This window comes from Eumetopias jubatus, unplaced genomic scaffold, assembly GCF_037043125.1.
Source record: "Eumetopias jubatus isolate StellerSeaLion01/CBP00866 unplaced genomic scaffold, mEumJub1_p1.0 scaffold_16, whole genome shotgun sequence".
Classification (NCBI taxonomy): Eukaryota; Metazoa; Chordata; class Mammalia; order Carnivora; family Otariidae; genus Eumetopias; species Eumetopias jubatus.
Window position 1 is genome coordinate 38061270 of NW_028274822.1, and position 16717 is coordinate 38077986.

At 38.3% G+C, this 16717-nt stretch overlaps 1 protein-coding gene across 24 annotated transcripts in view; it reads right to left on the minus strand.

Moving 5' to 3' along the window:
• The window catches only part of DTNA (dystrobrevin alpha), a 120446-nt gene that overhangs the window by 47873 nt on the left and 55856 nt on the right, over window positions 1-16717 (minus strand). For 6 of the 24 annotated variants that reach the window (XM_088019596.1, XM_088019607.1, XM_088019603.1 and 3 more), the window contains exon 9: window positions 13128-13208. The exons of 1 other annotated variant lie outside the window; for it this stretch is intronic. In XM_088019596.1, the coding sequence (XP_087875722.1) occupies window positions 13128-13208 (81 nt within the window). Of the gene's footprint in view, window positions 1-2690; window positions 2784-3350; window positions 3429-11344; window positions 11435-11766; window positions 11798-13127; window positions 13209-15817; window positions 15827-16717 lie in introns of those variants that run through there. 17 more of the 24 variants (XM_088019593.1, XM_088019595.1, XM_028098286.1 and 14 more) reach the window with 9 other exon arrangements.

Below are 16717 nucleotides of genomic sequence, written 5' to 3' on the forward strand. Positions count from 1 at the left end.
CAGTGAAACGGAATTAATAATATCTAAACTTACAGAGTTTTGGTGAGCAAATAATGTATAAGAGAGGGCTCTGTAATTTTTGAAGCACTTCATAAATGTAAAATTTATTATTCATATTCTGGCTGCCATGAGGAAATACAGGAGACTAAAGACAAAATTTTTGCTCTTTTGAAGACTGTAATTAAAACGGAAAACCACAATGCATAGACTAAATACAAAAATGGTAACATTAACAACCACAGTTCCTATTACTAGTATGAGCTCAAAATATCGTTAAAATGAAATAAAAATAATGTGGTAGGATTTACAATTTCAGGAAACAGATATGTGGTAGATGCAGTGTGGAGTAACGTCCAGAAAAGCTTTCTGAAAGGCACGTGTTTATGTAGGTTTTATAATAGGCAAGGTAGCATAGTGATTAGGAGTTTGGGATCCAGTAGATAACGGTTAAAGTTCCTGATCCACTGTTTCATAGCTATGGGACTGTGGGAGAGTCATGTAAACTCTGTAAATTGATACCTTTATTTATCTAGAAAATGGGGATGAATGCATTTACTCTATGGGCTTACTCTAAGGACTAGGGGAAATTATGTAAATAAAGTTTTTACACAGTGTTTAGCAGGAGACCTGTGCTTTAAAAAATGGTAGCTTTTAGGATTATTACCCTTTCATATCTCACCAGAGTTGAAGGATGGTGAAGCATTATTAGCTATTAAGATGACAGAGGTGAGAGATCACTACATCACTTACATAATCATGGCAGGTGTGGGAATTATTAGGATCTAATTCAATACAAAGGAAAGAGAAGATAAATGAGAAATTCAAAAGAAAAGTTGGAAATTTCTAAGAACAGAAAAAAGCATAAAGAAATATGGAGGGCAGCAGTTCTTAACAAGGAGCCTGTTTCGTTGATCAGTCTTAAGTTCTGCTTTGTTTTCGAAATAAGTACCACCTCTCGTTTTCATCAAGTAGATGTGAGGTGTCTCCGTGGAGACAGTTTTACTGTCTTAGGTGACCATCAAGTCAGTATGATCAATCACTTGCGTAGGGAAAACGGCTGGTAGTGACAAACTGTGAGCTTTCCTCTTTGGATATTTCTTTGTTACAAATTTACTTAAGGTCAAAGAAGAGTGGGAGAAGTAATTGGAGTGTGCTCAGAATTACGGGGGAGAGGACACGGTATGAGACCACAGCTTTGCCTTCAGACATGATTACTCTTCTTTGAGGAATGTCAATACATTTATTTTTTTTTTTTTTGGTAATTCAGTATTTAGCTCTGCTGTTTCAGCTACCATATAACATTGGGGATCCAAACTCACTGGGTATAAGATTAAAGCAATCACTCTTCTCATTTGCAGGTTTGAGAGGCTGAGAGGTAACAAAGAAGAGGAACTGTTGGATCTATGTTTGGCAACTTTGAACAAAGAGGTGAGGTCAGTTGAAGAGAGCTTCTTATTTTTATGTTTGTGAAGTGTAGGATGTAGTATAAAATGAAACTAGTGTGCTGGTTATATTTTTTAAAAAATACAAATTAAGATAAATATGTATCTACTAATCAACGTTCATCAATGTATCACCTAAAATCATCTCATGTACTAATTTTGTAAGAATAGTTCTAGGCATCAGGAGCAGGAAGCAGTCCAGGGAGGAGAGTTCTAGAAACAAAGAAGTGGCTAACAATACCAAGTGATGAAGGAGATGACTGAGAAATGGCCATCACATATTTCAGGGATGCTTTTTGTGAAATAGTAGAGGAAAGGAGGCCAGCTATTTTAAAGGCAATTTAACCCATTGGTTCACTTAATATTTATAATGACAAAAAAAAAAAAAATCCATCAGCCCTTAGTTCAGAGAAAGTTAGAGTTATTAAGCAAAATTCAAATATTTCTAAGGAACTGGTTTGCTAAACACATTTGTAAACACAGGAGTCTAAACTAGACTGAAACATATGATAAATACATAGTCTGTCCCCTTATTTTCATTCAAATTGCAAATGTACATTTATTATCAAAACCAAGTAACTTCAACCTAGGAATCTCCTAGGTCACAATTAAAGTAGAGAAAAACTTTATGAATGCCTTTATCCAAATACGCAGGGCTATCTGAATTCATACATTTAACACATCTGGAAGTAAGCTTTGCATATTCTGGGACTTGAAAGCAGGCTTTAAGAGGATGGCTCTCCAGAAATATTGGTAAGTCAGAGAAGAGGTGAAAGATAATTTCTCCCGCTGTTATCATTAAGGAAAGGATTTCCATGGTATGATCCCATCCCATCACTTTTCCTCTTTTCACTTCTATCTTAAATTAATACAGCACTGTCCTCCAAATCAGCAAAGACATCCATGACCTTGGAATAAGACAAATTCTTGCATCACTATTGTGTGGTAATTCGACATGGCACATGTAACACGGAACTGACTGGTGGGACCCAGAGCCCTGCATCCACTGAAGGCTAATATTTAGCATGGTATCCACTTACACAAGTTTTTCCTTTAGCTGTGATGAATTCTATGGTACATGAATGGGAAGTATCCAAACTAACATCATGAAAGACGTCTTAACTGAATCAGTTCAAAAGTGACTTAGTGACACCTGTAGCATCCGCTTGCCCTTTGTGGAGACTTCTTGTCAAGGGATCAGACTGTTACCCTCCCTAAGGACAGTCAAGCAGCCAAACCTGCACTAACCATGATGGGTTGTTCCGGAGCCTGTTGACATACAACCCGATGAGAACATGTTCATCAGCTAGCCTGTCTGCCACATTCAGGCTGTATTGTATCCTGAAACAGGGCAGGAGGAAGAAAGGGTGTTGGTAGGAGAGGCGAACAGAAAGAAACAGAGTAAGTAGGAGTGAGTTTATGATAAAAAAAGGCATTTAGAAAACCAAGCAGGTAGAGGAAATGTAAGTGATGTTCTATAAAAAATCCAAGCAAAATCCAAGCAATGAAATACACAGTTCCATTTCACTAATTTAAAAAAAATAAAGATTTCCATTTAGGTAAATTAGTTTTTAAGGAAACAGATTTGCATTCTTCAAGTCACTAAAGCCAAGAAATTCATCTGTACAGTAAACACATTGATTGGGTTGCAAGCAAAGAGTAAGCATCCTTTGGAAAATCAAATCTAAAGTTTAGTTACTTAAAAAAAAAAAAAAAGGAAATCAGAGAAAGTGAATAACACAGATGTGTCTACTCCAAAGAACTACATGGTGCTGTTAGTGGGGTTATAATAGAGCTGCTTCTACTAAATCAAAGATGGTCTTTCAAACATAAAGCATTTTTGACACAAGAAATCTCCATTTTTAGTTTAGTTAATTCAGGATTCAGTACACTCTGGCTTTAACTTACCCTTTGCCCTTCAGAAAAGCTGGTGCAGCCCTAGCCAGCAGTTTGTTCTGCTCTACTTCACTGTCCTTGGGAGGAGAGCTAGTTAATAAGATGGGAAAGCCAAGAAGAGCGTAAACACAGCAATGCATTCAAGAATAGAACTGGCTACAGAAACTCCCAAGTCTAGATCCAAGCTCCATTTGGACAGCTCTCTTGTTATTTTGAAAGGTTCCAGATGTTTTCAGATTTCCACAGAGTTGAACTAGGACTAGAAACCTGGCCTGAGAACCATAATTGTAATTACACAAGCTTCCATGATCCCCGATTTGACCTTGCTATTTGCTTAACAAATAGATTGCATATGCCCAGACAAAATGAAAATTCACTGAACATTCATTATGGACTATCATGTAAACGGCCCAATAGTTCACTAAGTGCTGCCAACCTTCAGATCCTACTCAAAAAGTATACTTCTCCAGCCTTCCCTATATTTTCCAACTGTCTGAGTTGAATAGAGACTTGAAAATTACCTAGAAACTGCAGTCATATTAGAAGTGCTTTACCTACTCCAGGCACAAGTCACCGTACCCATGCTGAGAAGCTGCAAAGAAAACTTTCAGAGAAACAGAGAAATAAACCTTTGAGCCTTATAAATATATATTCATATTCCCTGTGTCTATAACTGGTGAATAGAGGCCTATCAATACAGTAAATTCTTACCATTTTAGGTTCATTATGAGGAACACTCATTTAGTAATTTAAATGATAGTTTTAAAAAGTTTAAAGTGTGGTTTTATCAAATGACAAATAGAAATAGAAATAATAATTAATAAAGTGTGGCCACGTGAAAGTCACCCAGGATCTACTAAGCATGCTTCATTGAGAAATATGGTATTGATCCTTAGTAATACAATTGTACATGTAATGTGCTGAAAGGGAGCCTACTCCTTTGTAGGTTAAGAATTTGCCCTCTCACACTGGTGGACCAAAAACTATCCTCCCGCCCTTTTCATGGAGAATACAAAAATTAACTGTCTGACTTTGATGACCAAATCTTTAATTTCTGGGGTTGAAATTATGAGGTTTTACCACAAACTTTCCCAACTTTTCAACAAGTTCTAAAGGTATGTATGTGTTAAGATGGCTTATAAAGTAGCTAAAATTTTAAATAAAACTTAAACTACAAGTTTTAAGGATTTACTACAAAGTACCACTGTTTTAGACCATGAAGTACAAAGAAAATACCAATGTGAAAACCAATATCACTTTAGAATTATGCACATTGTAACTAGAATTCTTGTTTTATAATTTTATATACTATGAGATAATGCTTAAGCAGTGAGGTCTCTGGCAAACTTAAAATCAAATTTGATGTATAAAGAAAGTGTCTAGTAGAGAGTAGCACTCGTGTTTGTTGAATGTATGACCTCACTTAGCTTTTCAGGAATGAAACTATTACTTAAAGAGTACAACTGCACATAAATGTAATTGACTTTAACAATGAAATGATTAGTGTTCAAGGAGAGTTTAACTTTTGATGAACAGAATGAGTTTTTTCAGCATACTGATCTTCACCTTCTAAGATGATGAAGTTGTCCATCAGGACGAAATAGCAACCTTAAGCCATCATAGTTGGTATTTTCCTATCATCGCACCAAAACAGCATTCCAAACCTTGTCTTCTGAAGCATACCTCTCTGTATTCATTATCCAGTAATTAGAGTCTCTCTGCTGCCCAATTACCACCCTCCCCAACTTTTTTTTCTTTTTAACTCAAGATAGATGTACCTACTATATAACTGATTTCAGATTCCTGCAAAACCACTCAAAACATGGTGTGAAATTTCAATGATTCTTCCCTCCAAACTTAAGTATTTCCTTGCCTTGTTATGCATTTTGCCCCTTGAATTCCAAAAATTGTGGTGGTATTTGATTCCTTAAATCAAAAGCTTAATAATTGTGCAGGTACAACCTCTGGTGCTGAATGCGCAGGAAGAAAGAAAGAACTAGCAGAGAAAAGAAACACAAGAGGCTCAACTGGGAGGATGCGTTGGCTACCAATTATGCCTGAGAAGTCTTAGAGAAGGAAAGTGATGTGTCAGTAAAGTCCCAGGAAGGCGTCTTGCATCTTGGCCACAGGAGGAGTCCTGCTGGTTTCAGGAAGGGAACAGAGGCCCAGATTCTCCTTTGGTGGCCTTATTCTTTCTCTCCCAATTCTTTGGGCCCTCTCTTTCCTTCCCCTACTCCATTTGCCTGTCTTCCTTCTTCTCTTCTTTTTTCTTCCTTCTTCTTCCCAAATCCTTTCCTCCTTCAGAGGGAAGAGGAGCAGACATTCTATCTGTACACATCTCTTTTCATTTTGTTGTCATTTTCAACGAATGAAATGCCAATGTTGGTTTGAAGAAATCATTTAAGTTCTTTTATGTTCCGTCTGCCTCCCACATGAATTCTTAGGAAAACCAGTTCTTGGAAAATATGGAAATTACACTCTCTGCTTCTATGAATTTGTGGAAATACACTATTTACTTCATTTTGCTACAGCTCTTAGTATCTAGTGCCAAGAGCATGTCTGACTTTTGGTACTCAGTGTCCACATAGTTTCTGGACTTCCTAGAACTAGTCTCAAACTCTTCTCCTCATCATTTATTTCTGGGAAGCCAAAAATATGACCATGTATAGAGGAAGCCAAGTTCATGATGAAGACAAGAGAGGATCAAAATGAAATAGATCAAGAACTTAAAGAGTTGACAGGGGAGGCAGTTTTCACTTTACGCTTGGGTCTATAAAGACTTTTCATGTGAAGTATCTTCACTAGATTTTCTTTTGTAGCTCCCCAGGAGCTCAAAGAAGGAAAACAAAGTGAAAACCTTTTCTCCCCAGTTGTGAAGATAGTAACGATACGTAGTTCATTATCATTTCTTCAAAGCAACATACGTCACGATACTTTATAGAATATACTAGATGTTTAAATTTTCACTTGGTAGCTTGGCCATTTGTGTAGAGAAGTTGGGGCATATTTCCAATTTGTTGTGGGCTTTGGGATCAGACACATGGGCACCTCCATTCTTCTCAAGAAGTGACGCTTCTGGAAAGTCTGTGTTCCAGAATGCAACAATGGTTGGCACATAACTCCAGCAATAGAAGCCTCCCCTTCTTCCACATGCCCTATTCTTAAATCAAAATGCACTCTTCCTTTTACCCTCTGAAGCTGGGAACTACCTGGGGATCCTCTTGACCATGTGTGAGAAATCTTTTCTAATCTGAGTCCCAAGGAAAAGCAGGGTCACCATCTCTAAAATTGTGTGTACACATATTTCTTTTTCTCATTGTTTTTTTCCCCTACCAGGTCCTTGTCATTGTATAACTTTACTCCCCTGCACACATACTAACATGAATGGGCATGGGGACCATCATACCCTGGAAGGGATGACAAGGTAAATTTTGAAGTTGATGTGTTTGGCTGAAAGAAAAGAGGCGGGGAATATTCCTTTAGATTTTTTTTTTCCTAAAAAATTCTCTATGTTCTCACCAATTCCTTTTGAGAGCTCTGGAAAAGAGCAACTTTATATAAAGAGAAACGGCCTTTTCCCAGATTTTTTTTCATACACACACACACACACACACACACACACACACATTGATACAATGGGTTCTGGAATGGTAGAGCAATTTCAAAATGTCTCATATTTATTTAAAGTTCACCCTTGGTTTTGAAGGGTGACAACTAATGTTGAGTTTTTTTTTTTTTAGAGATTTTATTTATTTATTTGACAGAGAGAGACACAGTGAGAGAGGGAACACAAGCAGGGGGAGTGGGAGAGGGAGAAACAGGCTTCCCGCTGAGCAGGAAGCCTGATGCGGGGCTTGATCCCAGGACCCTGGGATCATGACCTGAGCCAAAGGCAGACGCTTAATGACTGAGCCACCCAGGCACCCCTGTCGAGTTTTTTGCTTAAGTGTAAATTTCATTTTTGGGGTGTTCTAAGGTAACAAAATCACGCACAAATGCTCCCTGGATTTTTGCTGAAATCTGAATTATAATTTTAAAAGCCATTCTTGCTTATGCTGTGTTACTGCTTTAGCTCTGGTCAAATATTTTTTTCTTTTATTAAACATGAAAATAAAGGATTTAAATAAAAGTCCTGGATGCAGTCTCACAGAGCAACAGTATTATATAGACAAATTATGTAATGTAAAATAGTTATTATCATCATGGTTAAATGGAAAATGATATTCAAATGGCAAATTAAAAACATATTTTCATTTTTACTAATTTTTAAATAATTGATAAACTTGTGTGGTGTTTGAACTGGTAAAGGATGACTTGTAAAGTTGGCTCCCTTCTTAAGTAACTAACTGTTAACTGTGAATAAAATTTTGCTTCTCATGTATGTACGTAAACACACATATGTGTATAGCCATACATGTATGTATGTGTGTACATTTACACGTATGAAAGTATATGTTCATAATATATATGAACATATTATATGTTCATTTACATGTGCATATATAAGTATGTACGACATATTGTTTATATATGTCAAAACTTTTTGAACTGCACACTTATTTTAAATATATTCATTGAATTATATATCAATTATATCTCAATAAAGCTGTTTTCTATTTAATTGCTTCTCACTATAATTAACTCAGGCTAGTAACAAGGTCACTAAACTAATTTAAAAACAATAAAAAATGTCTACAAGTTGAGATAATTTCTGAAAAAATTCTGTTTTTCTTTCCTTTTCTAGTTTTCAATATCTGAGATCTGAAACATAAACTATCTGCCACATGCAAATCAGCAAACAAGCATAAAAAACAGCTCAGTGTTTCAGTGGGAAAATTAGTTGTCATCAATTCAGGCTGGCATGAGAGCTGAACTATCTTTTAAGCAGGTACCGCAGAGGAAATAAGAATTCTTAGGTCATATTTGATTCACTACATTTACTACGTTGTCCCCCAGATATCACTAAGCTGTGTCAATTGCATTTTTGTCAAGAGCATCTAGAAAAGTTTGCTGGGTATAGGGCATACACAGAGAAGAACTAAAGCAACTCTAGTAAGTGCATAAAGTTTACTGAAGTGAAGAGGAGAGGTGACTGGAGTTTTAATTATGCACTAATATTTCAGTATAGGAAATAGAATGGAGTGTGAAGACCAGTTTAATTCAGGTTTGGAAAAAACTAACATATTAGTGGAGCTCAGTATAAAGAATTAACTGAAAAGACTATTTCAAATTTCATGAAATTTCACACAACATAACCTGAAAGTGTGAAAAGAGTGAAGAAATCTTCACGGTGGTTGATTTATAAGTTCATCTATTTTATGGTGTTAACTCATCTGTTTTCCTGACTAGAAAGGATGGTTTTTAATCTTAGAAAAAATTAACCAGGGAAAAATGTTGGTTTTCAGAAGCCAAGGTTGAATTCAATGCCTCAATTTTATTTCTATTTGCTTTTGATTACCAATGCACAAATGCTTAAAATCTAGTTTGAATGTTTTAAGTCTGATTAAAAATCTGGGTTGTTAGGTAAAGAATCTTTGGGTAAGCAAGTGTTTGAAAAAACTGAAAAAGATACAATGAATTACCCTTTCTGTGGCTGAAAACCCAAACCAATCAACCAACCAACCAACCAGTCAACCAATAAAAATCTCACGATGTTGCTCTGGTGGGAAGAATCAGGATTTGGAGAGTATTTGGGGTGAGTGATGTGCCTTCCCCATGAGTGCTACTAAGTTGAATATAGTATTAGCTATTAACCAGATGGCACTGTGACAAACCAGAAAATAGCCCATTAGACTGTGTTCGACACACTCTATGAATCATAAGCAATTTTCTGACATTTGGGAGAGTGATAAGATCTGGCTAGATGCTATATATAATAGCCAAAGTGATTCCTTTTGTGAGTAGTTACTACTCTAGAGGTTCCATTTGTGAAAGTATCTGTGAACCTTCAAGAGATGGTTCTGAAATTGGGGGTAAAGAAAGTAGCATTCAAACTTTTACAATGTCCTTATTGTGGTAATGAAGATGTTGGCCATAATTAAAGGGCCTTATTTGACATGGGATAGGACTGGTTAATTTTCTTACATAAATGATGCAAGGATTTTGTCAAGATAATTAAGATTTTACAAAGGGGGCACCATGCCAACAAAGAGAGCAGATAGGCAGGGGCATGATGCTGAGGGCGGTGAAGGGGAGAAGGGTCCTTTGGGTCAGCCCTTGCAATACTCTTTGTAGTAATGATTGTCAGTCTTTCATAAGCATAGATAACGTTGCCGCCACAACATACATGGCCCTTGGAGCTCTTTTCCCAGTGGTGGTGAGAGTCTTCCATTGCTCCAGCATTTTTTCCCTGTAAATTTGTGCATTTATAAGAAAATAATCCAGGTTTAGGGATATAGTTATGATCACAAAAATGAGTGAAGTGAATTAGTCCACAAATTGTGTGGACCCCATATCATCGTACCTAATTGCACACACACGCATGCACACACACGCATGAAGACTTCCAAAGTTTAAGGGAGGGTGCCTTTGAGAATTCCCTCTTTTCTTTTAAGTAAGGGAAAGCTGAATCAAGTACATAGCTAGAAATGGAAATAAGAACAGGGCTGCGACAGATGGTGGTGGTAACCAGAGCTATACACTAGTAAATCTGTGTAAGGTAGATTGCTAGGGTGTCAAAGGACTTCAAAGATACACCCTAGTGCCTTTTGAAGATCAAAGTGGTATGCTTGTAAAAGACTCTAGGTGAGTAATGTCAGGAGTTTGTAGCAAGGATTCTGGAGTGGCGATTTCAATTCATCCTCATTTTGCTTTATCTTTTCAAGATCTCTCACAATACAGAAGACCCAAAACTCAGGCTAAATAAAATATCTGTATGCCAAACCTCCCTACTTTCTTAATGCTGCCTTAACACTGACCAGCACCACCCTTGGCTTGTTTAGGTTTTAGGCTTCCCCAGATCTTTATTTTATTTTTTAAAAATTTTTAAACAGATTTTATTTATTTGAGACAGAGAGAGAGAGAGAGAGCATGAGCAGGGGGAGGGGGGAGAGGGAGAAGCAGACTCCCTGCAAGGGGAGAGGGAGGGGGAGGGGGAGAGGGAGAGGGAGAAGCAGACTCCCTGCTGAGCAGGGAGCCAGGGCAGGGCTCAGTCCCAGGACCCTGAGATCATGACCTGAGTTGAAGGCAGACACTTAACTGACTGAGCCACCCAGGTGCCCTGGTTTTATCAGATTTTTTAAAAAAGGGCAGTGGGGATTGGGCAGGAATGGAGGGCAGAGCTCTAGGTCATATTTCTTTGGTTCAGTTCCAGTTGTAGGAAGAACTGGACTTTTAATTTATGCCTGCATTTGACATGATGGGTTTCCATTAACCTTTGTGTATGGACATGGTTAAGAAATAAACAGTGGGTCACCACCAGCATCATCAAGTGAGAGAAAGTAAGCACCGAGAGCGTGGAATTGGTTTTGAAATCGCTCCTGTAATAGGAATCAGACTGCCTTACCTGGGGGAAAAGTGGCCCAGGGCTAGTGGGACAGTAAGGCCTAAAGTCTCAAGTCTTTACCACAATGTGGTCCAGCCATGGGACCTTGTCCTGGCCTTACCCTGTTAGTGCTAAAGATCAATCACTCCAAGAGGCTCTTTGATTCAAGAATCTAAGAAATCACCATCTGGGGTCTTGCAGACTGTACAAAAGCAGAGACTCCTCTAAAGAAGAAGATCCAGCTTCGTACTCTTCATATATATGTATCTCATATATACTGCTATGAGGCCGTGAAGTCAAGAACAGAAGTGGAAAAGAGAGGAAAGAGCTGAGAAGTCCAGCTCGGGTTGAACATGCTCAATGGAATCTCATGAAGCCCCAGAAGATGACGATATCTCTACTGAGGATTTAGTGATGGAGCAGGATGACTTTAGAAGAGGATTTTAGTGATGGAGCAGGATGACTAGCAGTCTAGCTATGGCACTATGAACTACAATTAGTGCTTCAGAGCTGGGATACTGACCGTGGGCTGTGGTCAAGCTGATTTACATACAGCTTTATGAGTGAATGCTCTTCAGCCCCAGGGCTGGATGCACTTATCCCCTCAGGTAACCTGAGGGATGCAAACAATGAGACCTCATTAGAACCTTCCATGGACAGAGCAAGGCCCACGCAGAGAGGAAAGATGTTCAGTGTACACAGCTTTATTGAACAGCACCCTTAAAACAGAAACCAGAGGCTAACCTCCATGGTGATAGATAGCAAGGACCGCAAACTTTAAACAACGTATCTGTGGTTCACAGAGAACATTCCAAAAGGACTGAAAATGGGAAAAAAGGGAAATGATCATAGTTTGGGTTAATGGGTACCACGCACCCTGGAGGAACCAGAACAGCTCAAAGTATTATAGGAATATTTTAGAGTAGAGGAAGCCATGTTATCCATCTAGACGCATCCACCATAAGCACCGTCCGAGCTGAAATGATATAAAACGACCTTCAGTAAGGATGGGGTCTATCTCTGCTTTGACATTTGCAGAATGCAGTGTCTCCTAATAAAAGCACATCTTTCTTAACATCATGCCAAATCTTCCCTAGATAGAGGTATGGCCCCATGTCCCTTCTAGACTTTACGGTAGAAAAGATGTTGAATCTGCTGGTGGCTTTGCGAAGGAGTGCTAAAAGGAACATACTGAGGGCTTAGAACATGTTATTTCACTCTGGATGTTCTGCAGTTCAGTTTTGCCTCCTCATTTCCACTTGTTATAGACTTGCTTAATTTTTAGGGAGGCAACACCATGAACTGCTGCATCTTATTTATTATGCTAATTACAATTACGGGGAACATCTTCATCTCACGTTCTTGCTGATGGGCAAATACAGGAACTCAGGGGAAAAAAAAATCAGCATTCTGAGTCTCATTGTGTGTAAATCCTTACTTGAATGTACCAGGATATTACAGTGAAATTCAGAACATTAGAAACCTCTCTGGGGGAAAAGACTGATTATGTTCCCTTTATGAAACATGAGGTTGTTGTTTTTTTTTTTTTCTGAATGACATTTGAAATCTTACGTTCATTACTCACTCTAATTTTCCTTACCTTTGTTTCTGCTTTCCTGTGAGCCTTCTCTGTGTATTTACAAAATAAGTCCCTAGTACTTTATTTGCGAGATTTGATCAAACAATTTGGAGCACCTCTTAACCCTGCATATTTATCAAGCTAGCTCTAATAGAATTATTTGCTTCACCTGTTCTTTGCTCACACGGTGTGGATCTTTGTATAAAAATAGGAGACACGTACCCCTTTTTAAGAAGTTCTTCTTGTTATCCCTGAAATCACTTATATGGAAACTATTCTTCCAAGTTTGGTCTTCAGCCTCTAGCCTCAGGAACTCCAGAGCTCACCACATTATGAGAGGAGATTATAAACTGTCTCAGAATGTACCTAATAATTTTCCACTGCATCTTGAAATTCCAATTCTCTCCATTCCAAGTGCCATGAAGGTGACTTTCTCAATGACATAGAATACAGGCGTGTCGGTCATAAAATTTAAACACACCCCACATTCTTACTGTGAGGAGATTGCAAATGCAAGTTTCCAGAAGTGACACTCACCCCAAAAGCCATCCCAGCCATCGTCAAAAGCATCCAAATGAATGAAAGTGAAAACCTGTGACAGATATTTACAAACTAGTTTCTAACAATAATCTTCCACACCTGGCTTGCATTAGAATATTCTTCTTAACACAGAATTAGGGGTCATTACCAAGGAGAGGGCTTATTTCATAATAAGATTAGAACTTACCTCCTGGTAATAAAAGGACTTCCTGAGGGGACTGAGTGGGAGAAGAGCGTGTCATTCATGCTGGTTACAGGTCTGGGCGGCCTAAAACGAAGTACAGTGTAGGTGGAAAGTTAAAACAAATAGAAGTCACAAATAAAAAACTATCCACCACCTTTCCAGGAAAGGGGCTGGGATCAACACAATATTTTATATTTTGCAATGAAAGTCTTTAAGTGTTTTGGGAAGTTACATTTCCTTAAAAATGTGGAGTGTCCAGTAAACATTAGGAGGAAAACCTCTGGGCACCACAGGAATGTTTATCCATGAGCTTTGAGCCTTGGTGTTTTCCTTGAGTCATATTCTTGAATGGAGCAAGGACTTTGAGGCAGCTCCAGGTTCACTGTCTTCTAAAAGGAGAACCTCTGAAAAATTGATGATAAGCAGCATCTACATCCTCTTGCAAAGCAGAGGTTTCAGAAACTTCCCCTGTGCTCCGCATGACAATGGCTCTTTCTCAATACACCCGGTCTGGAAGGAGCCAGTTGCAAAATCATATCGGTCCTGATTTGCTCTTCGTTCTATGCGAAGATACAATCAAGCACCACAGGATTTACTGAATGTCTGTTATCTGAATGTTCCATATAATAGGGCACACAGTGCAAGGCATCCCATAAACTTCTTTTCATATGATGAGAGAAAGAAAATAGGGCTCAGTATTTCTCAGAATTGTGCATGGCTTCAAACCCCAACTGCATGGGGTCTGTCATTCCCAGTCATATTTTTCATTTTAGCCTGTCATCCTGTCCCTATCGCTGATGTCTTAGTTCAGGCAAAATGGTAGAGCTAAGACTCCTATCTCGTCTCCAAGCAGTTTTTAGTCTTATTTTAGGTTCAGTGGAATATGTTCCATGAGATGGGATTGAGAGTTCAGAATACGGATAATGAGGCAGGGCATCATTCTGAGTCAGAGGAAATTTTGGTTTCACTATAGTTCTATATTTGAGTTTGACGGTGCAGAATTTTTGAACACCAGATATTCATCACAGTAGCCTACAGAATCTGGTTGTGTTGGCTTGATCAAGAGACAAAGTTTTAATACTTTAGTTTCTACCTTAGGGAACCAAAGTTGGTTTTGGATCCCACAATGCAGAGATCCTGAGAAAAATGTAGACTTCTTTATCCCGGTGTGTTTATAGGACTGGAAATGATGCTATACAGGTTTTAAAATGTCAGCACTCTATGCAAAAATTCACCGAAATTTTGGTTCCTAGTACAGTGTTTTAAGATTTTTTTTAAAGATTTTATTTATTCATGAGAGACAGAAAGAGAGAGAGAGAGAGAGGCAGAGGGAGAAGCAGGCTCCCAAGGAGCAGGGAGCCCAATGTGGGACTCGATCCCAGGACCCTGGGATCATGACCTGAGCCGAAGGCAGACGCTTAACCATCTGAGCCACCCAGGTGCCCTGTTTTAAGATTTTTATAGACATTATTTGTTGGGTGAGGTTGAAACAGTAGCTTCACTACTTCATCTACTCTAAACGTATTGGCTGACATTCTGAAAACTAGCTGAGTGTTTTGCATTACTTAGCTAGGATGTGTCTTTGACACATGAGGCTAGTTTAAAACTAATTCTGCGGGCTCCCTGCTCAGCGGGAGGCCTGCTTCTCCCTCCCCCACCCCCCCTGCTTGTGTTCCCTCTCTGGCTGTCTCTCTCTGTCAAATTAATAAATAAAATCTTTAAAAAAAATAAAACTAATTCTGCCTTGAGTACAACACTTTCACTTTATAAGCAGGATGCTAATTTTATACAAATGCCCTCTATGAATTTTGAAAAGTTAGGTAAATCAGGTTTTAAAACAGTAAGAAGAATGAAATATCTTCATTTTAACTTTGCAACAAGTTAAAACAATCAACTTGACCAACATTTCTGGTTTTCTTTTGTCTTTAACTTTCCCATCGTGCTCTAGCTCTAGGAAATGAGAAGACAAGTGGACTTGGAATGCTTTTTAATTAGCCTGGTAAATTTACTCTATAGAACTTCGTCACCGCAAAGGTGAAATTGCAGTTTCTTAATAAATGGCTTCATGTTTAAGGTTCATCATGGAAATGTTGAACTTGGGACACAGAATGACTAACCTTGGCACCAAATGGTGGCTTTCAAAGGGACTGCGGTTCCTATTCCCCCCATCATCAAAGGGGAAGTTATTTTATCTAATAACTAGGTCACATTGGGAATTTTAAACAGATTTATTCTTATGAGAAAGAAATAGTTCCATAAGATAAAGTTGCAGGGATCTAGTGCAAAATTTTCCTCGTGGACAAGACCTTCACAGAGGACAGTTTTATAAAATTGGCATTTGGGGGCACCTGGGTGGCTCAGTCGGTTACACGTCTGCCTTCGGCTCAGGTCATGATCCCAGGGTCCTGGGATCGAGCCCCGCATCGGGCTCCCTGCTCGGCGGGAAGCCTGCTTCTCCCTCTCTCACTCGCCCCGCTTGTGTTCCTTCTCTCGCTGTCTCTCTCTGTCTGTTAAATAAATAATTAAAATCTTAAAAAAAACTGGCATTCGTCTTGTGAATGGAAAATATTCAGCTTAAGGCAGAATTAGTTTTAAACTAGCCTCATGTTACTCACTTGTTTTGTGTCTCTTAACCACTTGTAATTATGATTATACGTCTTTACAAGCACACAGGGGACTATTGAACTACTTACCAAGTATCACTTTTGGCAGCAAGAAATTGAATAGAGTAGACATGGTTAATCACGGTAAAATTAACAAGAAATACAACAGCTAAGAACAAATGCCAAAATACCAAAATGTCACCACTTAAGTGGCCTTACATACCTGTGATAATTTAGAATAGCTAAATGAATGGCATATTTTACAATTAGAAGTCTGAGCTATCCCCATCCAAAACAAAACAAAACAAAAACAAAAGAAAAAGACATGGCTATCTGTTCAGGACAAAAACATTTGAATAATAAATGAGAAAAATGTCTAAAGCTAAAAATAGAAAAAAAATCCTGGTCTCATAGAGATTGGATATTCTGAGTGCAGAATTTCTTGTATATTATCTCAACAATTAAATATTTTTCACAATTCACATTTTAAAATTAAGACATTCACCCTGGAAAAATACATTATCCATGAGTATAGGCCACTATTTTGATTCGAGGACTATTTGGAGAATCTGGTTAAATATATGGAACTTTTCTCAGAAAAAGGCCCATTTGTGTAGAATTATAAGGGAATCCTGAAACTCTTCATGGAACTCAAATTGTGTAGAGAATGCCCTCAGTTCAGTGAATAATACATCAGATCAGATTGCCACTATACAGTTAAAAATTTGTTTACTCATTGGCCAATTAAATACACACACACACACACACACCAGCCAGAGCACGACTGGGTACAGGCCTTGTGCTAGGTAATACTGCAGTGTGACTGACCATGAACTTGACTTTTATTTCACTCTGTCTCCCTTCCTAATTTTGTCTCCAAGTGGGAGGAAGCATCCTAATTCTGTTCTGCTGCAAAGCTCTTAGAGTCAGGCTGTTCACATCTACTTTCTCTCTAGTTTCCTTATACCCATCAGCTCTGATTGAACTTTG